General features: G+C 42.7%; 1 protein-coding gene across 5 annotated transcripts in view; it reads left to right on the top strand.

Annotated features, from left to right (window-relative positions):
* Positions 1 to 6,249: 6,249 nt before the first annotated feature.
* Positions 6,250 to 13,568, top strand: part of REPS1 (RALBP1 associated Eps domain containing 1) — a 61,660-nt gene continuing 54,341 nt past the window's right edge. For 3 of the 5 annotated variants that reach the window (XM_054985535.1, XM_054985552.1, XM_054985525.1), the window contains exons 1-2: positions 6,250 to 6,814; positions 12,496 to 12,619. In XM_054985535.1, the coding sequence (XP_054841510.1) occupies positions 6,662 to 6,814; positions 12,496 to 12,619 (277 nt within the window). In that variant the 5' untranslated portion in view covers positions 6,250 to 6,661. The remainder of the gene's footprint in view (positions 6,815 to 12,495; positions 12,620 to 13,568) is intronic. The other 2 variants (XM_054985543.1, XM_054985516.1) reach the window with 1 other exon arrangement.

The raw sequence follows: 13,568 nt of genomic DNA, 5'->3' as shown, positions 1-13,568 counted from the left end.
CTCAGACAATAGGACTGTGTTGTAAGGAAATGGTTCAAAGAGATGCTTCGATAAAGGGATAGGGGACTGTGGACTATACTATCCAGAACTGTCTGTTACACCCTGCTAGCATCTGGGCTGGCTTAGCTGTTCCGTCCTCTGGTGGGGATGGCTGTTCCCTCATTCCTAGCCTCTGCCCCCCACCTCTCACCTGGCTGGTGGGGAGTAGGTGCTGGAATGGGCCTAGGAACCCCACATTGTGCTCCAGAATATGTCTACAGACTACTAACTTACTTTTCAGACTACTAAACTTACTTTTCAGTAAACATGCAAAGGATTAGACTGCTGGGTTAGGTGCAGAAGTTCTCCAGAGGCACAAGGTGAGTCCTTCCATCAGCCACCCCCATCCCCCTGCTTACATGCCACAGGGACGTGGAAACTCTAATTCTATCTCCTTGCAGATATTTAAACCTGAGCATAGTCCAGGGCAAGAGCCAGAGAGTTTGTGTCCCTTGACTTGCATCCTACACTAGCAAACCCAGAATGAGGTTCCATCCAGGATGTTTGCTTGGTTTCCTGTTTACTTATAGTGTTTAAACTGGTTGTTTTGGACACTTCTGTAAGCTACTTAGGGTCAAAAAACAGCTTAAAAATTCCGTGTTAACATCCAAAAAGACCAAGCAGGAAAAAAAGGAAATGAACCAAAGGAATGGGGTTCTTGGTTCTCTTAGGAGCTGTCATCATAAATTGCAGTCAAGTTTGGTTTTCTTTTAAAGTACACAAGAGTATTTAAAAGTTAAGTTTTCATTCTAGCATAAACTTTTGTAGACTGGAGTCCACTTCTTCAGATGCAAGGGATGAGGAAAAAGCAGTCAGTCTTTTAAGGTAGGAAGAGAGAAGATAAAACAGCATTCAAAGGCAGAAGTAAAGGTTTTCCTCAAGGCAATATCTGTGATACATGGGACTAGATTAATAGTTTATCATGGGCATTGCATCATTTTATAAGAAGTTGTGAGGCCTACTAAATTCTTGTTTGGAAATAAAGACTACTAAACTTATTTTCCAGTAAACGTGCAAAGGATTAGACTGCTGGGTTAGGAATAGACATGGGCATGATCCAAAAAATAATCCCGATTTAGCTGATCATGATTCCGTGGTGGTGCCGAACCCAGGTACCCGAACCTCACCGATCAAGTCCCGTTTCCGATACAGAATCGGGAATCTGGAAGGCCGATGCAGGAGGGCGCCCCGCGGTTTCCAGCACTAAAGGAATGGTGGGTGAGGAGGATGGCGGCTGCCGGGCCCGGCAGGCCCGTGGAGGCAGCGGCAAGCCACCTCCCCTCAGGGGGCGGGGGGGGGTCTGTCCCCACGGGAGTGTGCCGGTACTGTCATGGGGGGGGGTGGAACCAGAGGAGATAGCTCCCTATTCCCTAATTCCCTATCTGCTGAAGCCCAAAGCTAAAGCTCCCCCCCTCTCTCTTGCGCTTTCTCTCTCCAAAAGCAGCAAGCAAGAGCTCGCCCCTGTCCCACTCCACCCACGAGCGGAAAGTGAAATTTTGTTGCGCAGCACATGGCTATTTATAAAGCCTGGGTCTGCTACGCAGGAGGGCTGTGTTTGGCCGTAAGAGCTGCCTCTCAGGCTTTGCAGGGATGAGATTCGAGTGCCCATGGCTACAGAAGAACACCCCTCCCCCCGCCCTCCCCTCTCTTCTCCCAAATGGACGAGATGGGCGCACGCTTTTCTGGCTGCTCCATGGTTGGAAGGAAGCCCTGCTGATCAAGGAAAGCTGGGCTTCCATTCGCGTTTCCAGGGTGACAAAAGGAGGGCAAACAGCTCCGGCATTCCCCAGGCTCCGTTTCCACGGGGCTCCGTTCCCTCGGGAACAGATGGCTGGCGCCAGACTGTCTACAGACTGCAATCCCGAATGTAAACCGATCGATCCGATCAAGACCCGATAGAGCGCCCCACCCAAGCGCTGAACCGGGAGCTGTGGACGGAACCGATCAGCCCGGTCCCGATGGCGCAAACGCCAAAATCGGGGCAATTTTCAGTCCGTAATTCCGATCGTGCCCATGTCTAGTTAGGAATATGCAACTGACAGCCTAAGTGCTCAGCCAGACCCCCATCCCCACCCCAAGCTATGTATCGTCTATGAATCTCAAAAACTTCCCCATTATGGTTGTTACTTCCTGAGCCAAACAAGCTCTCCAGGATACACAGACACAGATATTTATTTAAGCATTTATACTCTCTTTTAACATAGATCAAGGTGACTTACAAAAACTATTTAAAAATTTCCAAATTAAAACCAGGATAAAATCTCTCCACCCCCTCCCCTTAAAAGACGCCTGCCCTTCACATCCCCTTAAAAGTCGTGGCATTGCAATACCTTCTGAATATCTCCAAGGAGGGACCCCTACTCAAGGAGTCCATTCCACAGAGCAAGAGCCTCTATGGAAAAGCCTGAGGCTCTGGTCAATACCAGATAGGCAACTAAGTGGTGGGGCAACTAACAAATGGCTACCTAAGGATCATAGTTGGCTCACCAAAGCATATAAAAGGAGATGGTTCTTCAGATATGTGGATCCCAGATTGTGAAGTGTTTTAAAGGTCATGGCCAGATATCAAAGCAGACACAACTTCTAAACAATAACTGCCAAGAGGACATTTCAATGAGTGATACCAGTTTTTCAAGCCTTTGTGAGGCAATTTGTACCTAAGAAAATCTATAATATCATTAAAGATACCCATACTCCTTCTAGCAGGAGTATGGCTAGCAGGAGTATCAGCTTCTAACATCCAGGCTAAATGTTTTTCTCTCTCCTGCACTTAAAGCCAGGGCAAGGTACAAGACCTTAGCTGAAAGTGAGATCTGCTTTGCATTTAGAAGCCTTCCAAACCCCTTTCTCCTGTTTGTTTTTGGATTACTGTACTTTATTTTGCTGTTGTTTTGAATCTCTTTAAGTCCCCATTTGGGGAGAAAGGTAGGATATAAATGAATTGAAATCAAGTGACAGATTCTTTGGCACAACACTTCCTTGACAAGGACTTGAAGCACAAGCCAAGGGCTCTTTTCTTTTACCCTCATACCTCCAGTGAGAATAGCAACAGACTTTACGATGGGAGGGAGAGCAGACAACTCTGCCAGAGTTTAAAAGATTGCTTTCAGAGTGTTATTAGAGAATATGCAGATTTCTCATTGCAGATTAGGAATTTACAGCTTTAAAAATCCTATTATACACATAAGAAAGAAAAGTAGGTGGGGGAGGGTTTTGAGCAGGAAAGTGGATAAAGTAGTTTCTTGGTGGAAATCTCTAATTATTGAGGGAGATGTATCCGTGTGAACGTGGCCCACTTTCCAATTCAGGCCTGATTTGACACTAAAATAGCCAAAGTATAAGGAAGAAAACCTTCCTTCCATCACCTCTCACTCTTCATCAAAAAGAGCTTCTGCCTTAGATTCTTCTTGCAGTTTAAAGATGTTCTACAGCTCAGACTATGGCCCAACCCCATTGGTAAAGGATCTTTGATAGTGATAGGCTGCCCCAAGAAACTTGGAAGGCACACTGAGATCTGAATAAACAGCACTGAAGTTTATTGTGGAACAGTACAAATATCTGGAATATGAAAATCACAAACTCAACCTGTCATATTAGTATCAAGCATTCAATAATAGCACCCACTATTAGAACCCCACATAAAGGGGTTGCTCCAGACATCCAAATAGTATGCAAATCATTCCACTCCAGAGGAGTGACAAGGGACCAAAAGGATGGGGAGGCAGGGAAAGTAGAGATGGTTATAGTAATCAACTCATGTAGCTTCTTGTGGAGGTCTGAATAGGGTTTCAAGCATCTGGGCACTGAATAATTGTGAATGGGAAGAAACAAAATACATAATGTAAGCTAACAGGAAGTTTTATACCCACACACTAATCCAATGTGAAGCGAGTAGAAAAACATACTTTGGGCCAGATTCTGGCCCATTATAGTACAGGCAGCAGAGCTCAAAAACAAAAGATTTTTTTCTTTACAGGCTCACAAGGATAGGAAAGTGGACACCAAAGTATATATCCTGACTGGACAAAGAGTGATGAAAGGGAGCTGGAAAAACTTCAGGTGAAGGTGAGAGAAAGTGTCAGGTCATAAGGGGGTGTCCAGAGGCAGTCCTAGTCTGATTGGAGAGCTGAGGCATTGGTGGGTAATTTGAATACAACTGGATCATTGTTGACAGTCTAAATGCTAATATAGTAGATGTTTTTTCTTTGGCAAGGGCTAGGACAGGAGGCTCCTTTTGTAGCTAAAGACACACTGATTAATCACTGATAGCTCTTGCTTAATGATCTGATGGTCAGATGCTGGGCAAAGATTCTTCCTTAGATACACATTCTGTTCCAATTAGTGAGATTAAGTTAGATGCAATCCTACTTCTTCTGCAGACTAGCCATTTATTAGAAATTTTTTAGAAATGGCTAGAAACACTGTTGACTTGCTTAATGGGAGATGACGAGCTTGTTTTGGAATCAAAATGCAGGAAAAAAAACATGGACCAAAATAGAGGTATGTATGCAATTATGTTGCAATTCTGATATTATTATTTTGGTAGTATTAAAATATTGAAAATATTAGGCTTTCACAGTCCTCCTAAGAATGCAGGAAAAAATATATTTAAAACCTTGTTATCTAGTTTCCAATAGAAAGTTGGGCTACATCTTTTAGGGATCTTGGAGGATAAAATGTATTTGTTTTCCACCTTGCCCTGTCTCAGCATCAGGACTGGAACCAGGGGGCCCCTGCTGAGGCTCAGGGCTTTTAGAGGCCCTGCTGCTGAGTAGTTGTGGTGATCACAGCCTGCCTTCTCTACTTGAGTATGCTACTAGGGATATTGGGGCTCCTGGGAAGGACTGGGCTGCTCCATTCCTTCTCCCTTCCTACTACCTTTTCTCCCATATGTAGTCAGAAGATAAGTATGCTGTATGCTGTTGGTCACTTAGCTGCACAAGCAAGCAATGATGTTGCCTGCTTCTTGAGGTTCAATCCCCAGAATGACTATTTAAAGACCTCTCCTTGAGATTCCAGAGGACCTGATTTGGCATAAGGCAGCTTCATGTGTTCAAAATGGCAGCACATTAACCACCACCAGATATGGTTGCCAACAGATCTGGTAAAAATATCCTATCCCTTTAATAGAGTTTTAATATGTGAAGGTGGGCAGCCAGGCCTTTTCATGGAACTGAGTAAATAATATCACCTGGTAAATAACATCACACTATGCCTGTTAAAGGGGCAGGGCGCTTTTCTTTATGCAGTTGGCAAAACTACTACCAAAAAAATGTTTTAGTTGCTTCAATCATTTTCTCTGTTGAAGTATTCTCACGGATGAAGGTTTAAGTTCCAGGAAATTGGATGTTACTCTCAATCTTACATATTTTTATTGTGCTTTAAATCCAGCTGAGATGAATGAGACTTAACCCCAAGCATGTTTAAGACTTAAGCTCTAAGAAGTATCCGTGAAGCTCCTGGAGTTGGGAGTAGCAGAAATTGAGTGATAAATGAGTATGCATTAACAGCACACCACAGAAACCTTCCCCCAGATTTCCACTGTGCCATAGTGTACTTAACCCCCGCAGGACCTAGAAAACATTAACAGGCTTTGGCCCGTGATTAGGGTTGCCAGCCTCTGGGTGGTGGCTGATGATCTCTCGGAATTATCTGATCTCCAGCCACAGAGATCAGTTCCCCTGGAGAAAATGTGTTTTGGAGGATGGATTCTATGACATTATACCCTGCGGAGATCCCTCCCCAAACCCCACTCTCTCCAGGCTCCACCCCCCCCCCCCCCAAATCTCCAGGAGTTTCCCAACCTGGAGCTGCCAACCCTACCCGTGACCATTCTGTGGAACTGGCTTTCCTGCCAGAAAAGAAGTAACTGTACTACTTCTAAAGAAAGTTTTTGTAACGTCAGTATTGCCGACATGCAGTTTCAGAACTTCTATCCATGGCCCTTTTCTCCTCAGAATCAGGTCGACCACAACACACTTATTACACAACCTCAAGCCTTACCATGCTAAAGGTTTTCTTTTCTACTTCTTAACCAGCTAACAGTCCTCCACAACGCTAGGGGTCGGTGCAGGCCCCCTTCTTGAATGAGGCACGAACTCTACGTCATCCCAAACTTCTCATCCGGGTCCTGCGCGCGCGACTTCTATACGACGACTTCCCTCTTTTCCGGGAGCAGAGCTAGCTGAGGAGTGGCTGCGCGCGGCTCTTGCTGGGGACTTCAACTAAATGGGCGTGGCCAAAACAGAGCAAGGAGACGTACAGAAACTTTATTAGAAACCTCTCGCTCACACACTTACTTCTCGTCCACTCACACACATACAGTGGCGCGCGCGGTGACGCCCCCTTCCTCCTGGTCTCTCGCGCTTCCTCTGCCTTCCAGTCTTCCGCCCCCTAACTACTCCGAGGGAAGGCAAGCAGGCTCCGCGAGATCAACAAGCAGCAGCAGCTGAGGCGGCGCGCTCAAGAGAGGGCGCGCGTGGGTGCGCGCGCTGCGTAGGGCACCTAGAGCCGCTACCGGCGCGAGGCGGTGGCGGCTCCGCGCGCGCTTGCTCGCCTTTCCCCTCACCCCACCCCACCCCACCCCGCGTAGTCTCGGGATCGATTCCCGGGTCGGTGTAAAATGGAGGGTCTGACGCTGAGCGAAGCGGAGCAGCGTTATTACTGCGACCTCTTCTCCTACTGCGACACCGAGAGCACTAAGAAAGTGGCGTCCAACGGACGGGTTCTGGAGCTCTTCCGCGCCGCGCAGCTGCCCAGCGAAGTGGTCATGCAGGTAGTCCGCCGCTTCCTCCCATCGCTCCCCCCCCCTCCCCAGTGTGCTCTTTCTCACACGCACCCCCTGCTCTCTGAGGTGATGGCACGGAGCGGGACCAGCTCCTTTTCCCTGACAGGCCGGCCCCTGCCCGCCCATGGACCCACCAGCTCGGGCGTGAGGGGAGAGAGTCTCTTCTCCCGAGGAGTCTTCCTTGAGGACGCTCCCTCAGAACAAGGCATGGTGGCCTCGCAGTTGCAGTCAAGAGGGCCAGGGTGGGGTCTGTTTCTTCTCTGGGGTGCTCCAAAGGTAGGCTTTAGGTTAGGAGGCGTCTATAAGTGCCTTTTTGCTCTGGCACCTGGACACATGCAGTGTTGTCCAGTGAACGTTCTTCTTAAAGAAGCCCCTGATGCTTCCTATAAAGCATGGTCCACGTATTTTGTTTTCTGCCATCTTTTTAGTAGTAGCTTGTTAAAGAGAGAACATAAGTGAATAGGTGGTAACTGCTGAGGTGTAGTACTTACTTGACTTATTCCTGTTGCCCCGGAAGTTTAGAGGTAGTTTGGGCTCCCAAGAGGAACTCTTATTCGTAAATCTCGGGAGGAAGCATTTCACAGACCTTTGCTTGAATTAAGCATGGATAGTTTCCCCAACTTTTAACAGTGTTGTAGTTACAAATTTATTGCTACCAGTTTTATTACTGTTTCAGCAGCTTAATGGAAAGGATGAGAAAAATTTAACTTTTGGAAACACTGAGATTTTTCTGTGGCAAAGGGTTAACTGTAGTGAAGCACTTGATTTATAAACATGAGCCTTAATGTGCTTTTGTGGTTCTTGAACCTTCATCACATATCTAGATAATGTAATCATAAATGTTTGATTATCACATATTTCCATGTGGCTGTTGCTGAATTAAAAAAACAAGCAAATGTTGTTCCTTCTTTGCCATTACCTCATTTTAATGGCTTGTAGTTTTGTGTCCTGTTGCTTGAGAAACCTAAGGTACTTCAGTATCTTGATTTCTGCAAGTATGCAGACATGAATATGGAACTGATATAGGATCAGGAGTACAAGCAGCCTATCTCATAAAGACTGATCTCAAGTAGTTAAATATAATTATGTAATATTCATATTTGTAAAAGTTCTGATAAAAACATTAAGGAAGCTAGAATGCAGTGGGATTCTCACAAACTGAAACTGGCAACCTCTACTTGGTGGGTATAGCTAGCAACTTGGAAGTCAAAAATTGTTACATTGTATTAGTGCATGGTAAACCTGAACTGTGTTACTAAGCTGTTGCCAAAATACATGTACAGAGGAACTGTACTGATACTGTCTTATTAGTAGCACTGTACCTTGTGTAATGTGGAATGGCCTTGAAGCTTGACGTAACTGGACTTCATCTAAAAGATAAACTCTGTGGCACCTTAGGCTATTTGCCTATGAAAACAAAATGTACAAAGGATTTCAGGCTTTAATTACAATGGCACAAAACCTAAAACAATAGTTTTAAAGCATAAAATGAGTCCATGGTGTGTTTAATCTTTGTAAAAAAAGGATTGAGTTTTGTTATATTCAAAGTGATTGTGTTTTCTGTTCCACAGAAGGGATAAATTGAAAGCTGAAACAGCATAAATGCCTTCCATTATGAAAACAGTTTCTTCTTGCCATCACTGTTTGTTTAAGCGTTGATTTCTCACTGTTTGGGTTATTAACTGTCTTCAGTGTAAATAAAATTTCAGGCAGTTTTTTCTAGAGTAGTTTTCACCAGCAACTAAAATCTATTCTACTCCCACTTGAATATGGTGCTGGATAACCGTGAGCCTGTTCATCAGAAGAATTTCAAGGAGCTTTATCATTTCTTTAAGTTCTATGCAACACAGATACTCGAATATCACATAAACATTAGTGCATTTTTTTATTAGCAGCTACTTGATGGCTGTTTAGCTCAGAGGAAAGGAAGTGTGGCAGAAAGAGTTCCAAGATAAAATTTCCTACATAATTATCTTCCTTGCTCTAATACATGTCTGTAGCTCGTTGTCTTCAGCACCATGTTTCCTTTCCTATATGTATATTCATAGCTGTGTGAGTATGTAAGCTATAGCCCTGTTCTGTGTGTCCTAAAGCCACCTTTTTCTTATGTTGGATCAAACCCAGATTCTAGTATAGTATGTTATCTAGCCCTCTACCTTTTTTTCAACTGTAACAAATTATGTGAAGTAGTATTTTGGATACTCAGAATTCCCAACAGTAACTTGGGGTGCATAAGAGATCTTTGGCTTTGAGTGTGCAGTTTGGTCAGTCATGCTTTAGAAGAGGTAAAGAACTACATTTAAAGTAGTAGTAATTTAGTTCACTTTAGACTTTTCCAGCTAAGGATTTTGTCTGTTTATATCTTGTGCTGCTGCCTGTGATTCTGGGTTAGTTCACAAAGTATCTAACTATATTTTAACATGTAAACATTTATCATATAAAACCTGCTGAACTCTCGGTGCTTTGTATATACAGCATACTGGATGGTCCAATGATTTTCACATGCTATATGCATTTCTGCTACATCAGAAAAATGGCAGATGTAAAGCAGCCTTTAGACACCACAAGACATTTGAGAAAAGTCATAGAGAATCAGACACTGGAAGTCCTTGGACAGTGCAAAGCTATTAATTCTTTTCTGTAGCCTAGATATTCTGCCTCAGTGTCTGTGTTTTGTGTGTTGTATACTGAGCACCACTCAGTGAATGCTGATCAATTTTTCCAGAGATAAGCATTGCCATTATGACTGTAGGCTACAAAGCCAAGTCCTGAATATGTTGCTTGACAGCAGACAAAAGTTAGGCATTTATGGTCAAGCTGATCTTTTAATCTACTTAAGTCAAGTTTACTTATGTAGACTTTATCTAGAGATTGAGGTAAAATCAGTTATCAATAAAGAAGCAAATCAAGGCACAGTTAGATCACAGCCAGTGTTATAATCCAGATTGAGGTGAAAGTAGCATGAGAGCTGCAGTGAACAGCAAAAGTTTCATCTAAGAGTTTTAAACGAGAGTTGTAAAGTATAAGGATCAAGGAAAATAGTCAGAGAAGGAAGTTTTGGCTTCTGTTCAGTTAGGGAGTTCATTGCAAATCACTTGTGATCAAAGTTGGTTAGTATAGAGGTTAGGAAGTTGAACTCAGCAGGTTTAAGGTCTGGTGTTTCTGATGTTACTGAAGGGATTCTACTAAAATACCTGGACTCATAATACCAGTTAATAAAAAGTCAGATATTTATCATTTAATTGCTAATGTACAGAGCAGTGAATGCCTTAGTTTCCCATGAATTTATGTGAATCTACCTTAAATTCATTCAGAACTGGAGAATTTATCTGACAATATTTTTAGAAAACTCCAATTCATTAAATAGATGGAATGTGAGTATATCTGGTAAAGCAAGTAGCTTTTTAAGATGTTGAGTCATGTTTATTTGCTCCTTATTAAACTGGAACTTTATGATCAGAACAGATAAGTGGCACAGAAGGCTCAGTAGGTGTCAAGACACTCAAAATATTAAAAACCCACAGGAGCATCATTATACTGTTAATATGCAAACAAACATTATATACCTACAAACAAATCAAGAGCTTTCTAAATACTCTTACCACTGCCACTGTACTGTTCTTATTGCATTATGCGTAACTGTATAATCTGTCTTGAGTTTCAGTAAGAAAGGTGAACTGTAAATGAAGTAAACAAATACTGTACAGTATACATTTTAAGCTTTCGCTATCCCCCCCTGTTATTGTTCGTCTAAGTGAAATCAATTGGAATAGTCAATGTAATTTAATAATTGTGCCACAATTTTAACAGACAATGAACTTGATATTAAAGTCTGTTACAGCAAGAATTAGTGTTCTCTAATGGTGCTGTTTTTAGTCACCGAATATTGGGGAAAGGGGTTAATTTTTTCACTTGCCTGTTTCAGGGCAGCATCCTCTTTTCAACTTCTTCCTTCAGATACCATGTTACATTTCAGAGATTTATGTTTAGGGTGTTTCTGTGCTGCTTTTCTGCTGAGAGGGATCCAAAGTAACTGACAGAAGTTTGCAAGGCAATATAATTTAAATAAGAGACAAAAACCGCAGACATGTCCATGGTGGGCTCTCATTCACTGGGCTGCCTTGCAAACCAAGAGACATGAGCCCTTGGGCATGCCCCCCAGGCCATGTCCAGTCTTTTAAATACCTATAAGGAGGAGGAGAAACACTCAGTACTAGTGGTAGCTGCTGTTGGTAGGCTTTCCCCAAATACTGTCTCTGCCTGAATGGGCATGGGTGTGCGTTTGAGTGTGTAAGGTGCTGTCAAGTCACAGCAAACTTGGTGACTCCCTAGTGTTTTCAAGGCAAGAGATGAACAGAGTTATTTTGCCATTATCTGCCGCTGTGTAGCAGCCCTGGGCTTCCTTGGTGGAGTCGCAACTGAGAACTAATCAGGGACATCCCTACTTAGCTTCCAAGATTTGACAATTGGCTAGCCTGGGCCTTTCAGGCCAGGATGAATGGGTGTGATATCCTAACTGTATCTTTGTGGGTGTCTGTGCCGATAATTTATTGCAAAGTCTTAGAACAGCCATGATAAATATTAAGTAAGTACACCAACAGTGGGGGTGAGCATATATATGTATTGTATGGTGGGAAAATATGAAACTGGCAGTCAATAATGGGCCCATAGAACAAATCTATCTCCTTTTGAGTGAAACTTTGAACAAACTTGGGTAGGGTCACTGTGGGAGTTGATAGATTTGTTCTATGGGCCCATTATTGACTGCCAGTTGACCATCCCGGGTTCTAAGCATCCTTTTTGTTCTGCATGTTAGCGGTCATAAATCTTTGCAGTTATAATGGGAGAGAGAGGGAAACTTAAGTAGAAATGAATCAGAAATGAAAAAGCAAAACTATTGTAAGAAAAATGTAGATTGATAGGTATAGAGTAAAAACCAAAGGAGTTAAGGCAAAATTACAACAGTATGGTATACTTTCCACTCTACAGTATCATTATGGCAAAAGGCGTACAAATGGGTAATGTTTAAACAGAAAATAAATGTAATCCTCACTCATGGTTGTTGCTGTTGGTTAAGAAAATTGATCAGACATCCTGCTGCATAGAAGGGCAGGTAGAATACAATGAATAGAGTAATCAGGGCTTGCAAGTTGTGTAGTGTTATTTTGGCTTGTAATAAAAGGTATGATAAGGCTTTGGATAATAAATTAAAAGTTCCATCTGCCAAAACTTTTTTCAAAAGGATATTTCTGGTACTGGGACATTAAATCCTACATTGTTATCTTTGAAATACTAGGCACTAGACTACTCATTTAGAGCTGCTAATTTTCCATCATGCACACAGAGACATTAACATTCTGTTTGTTCAAAGCTGCACACAAACTAACCACAAGCAAGCCAGTAATAGAAGAAAAAACCCAGAAGTTGCAACTGATTTTCAGTGCAATCCTAAGAAGAGTTACTCCAGTATAAGCCCATTGAAATCAATGGACTTAGACTGGAGTAACTCCTTTTAGGATTGTATTGTTTATTACAGAAATCATCAGTGGTGTTGCACTGCTGCATTAAATCTGATGGCAGAGCTGTTGGTATTTGGAGAAAGAGATGAGTTAATATCAAGCTACATTCAAAGATGTAATCTTACTTTAGATATTTTTGTTTTTTTCTAGATCATGGAACTTTGTGGTGCAACAAGACTCGGATACTTTGGAAGAAGCCAATTCTACATTGCTCTGAAACTTGTTGCTGTAGCTCAGGCTGGGCTTCCATTACGAATGGAAAGCTTAAATTCAGGTAAGCCTTGGAATGATATTGAAACAATTTCTGGGTTATAAAATGTGGCTTTATAATTTTTGTCAAATATATTCTATCTGTATTTGTGATCTCCATCTATATCGGCCCATACCACAGATCTGGCAGCTTTTTCTGAATAGTTGTCCTATAAGAAGAACTTGTGCGAAAAGAGCTTTTCATAATGTGACTAATTCTAAAACAATAAAGGCTGTCCTATGCAAGTATCTAACATGCTTATGCCTATTTCTGTTTTATTTCTTACTTATTTACTCAATTTATAATCCACCTTATTCCCCATTGGGGATCCAAAGTATCTTATATCGTTCTTCTCTCATCCATTTTATCTTTACAACTCTGTGAGTTGGGTTGGGCTGGAAGTATGATTGTCTTCAGGTCACCCAACAAGCTTCCAAGGCAGAATGGGGATTCGAACCTGGGTCAAATTTGATCCTCTAACAGCTACATAACACTGATGTAGAAAATTTCCTGGTTCTAAAAAGAGGGTTATGACTAGTTTTAACTATATCATGACTAAATGAATTTAGCTACTGTGACGAACTCAGCTTCACACACTGAGATTCCTAGTCAGAGGGTTATGATTGACAGGTTTCCTCCCCCCTTGTGGCTGGCCTGGAATGGCAGTTGGGGATGGAATGTTGGGGGAAGCTGTCAGTTGGGAGTTGGAGAGTAAACAAGAGAGTGAAAGAGAGTTGGAGCCTGGCTTTTGACCAGTGAGGGTCAGCCAGAAAGTCCTCTGTGTTTTGTGAAGCACTTACAGTCCTAGGACTAAAGTGGGGGAAACCAGCATAAACCCCCTACGTAGACTCAATAGATCTGGGAAGTATAGAGGGCCAAGGAAGGAGGAAGAAAGGAGTCTCCCCTTCAGTGCCAGGAATAGGATTATAGTTCACAGCTATAACACCTGCCCAAGATCTGGGAAGGGTCTGTC

This window comes from Eublepharis macularius, chromosome 1, assembly GCF_028583425.1.
Source record: "Eublepharis macularius isolate TG4126 chromosome 1, MPM_Emac_v1.0, whole genome shotgun sequence".
Lineage (NCBI taxonomy): Eukaryota > Metazoa > Chordata > Lepidosauria > Squamata > Eublepharidae > Eublepharis > Eublepharis macularius.
Note: the sequence above shows the minus strand (reverse complement) of the source record. Positions and strands in the feature narration are given on the sequence as shown.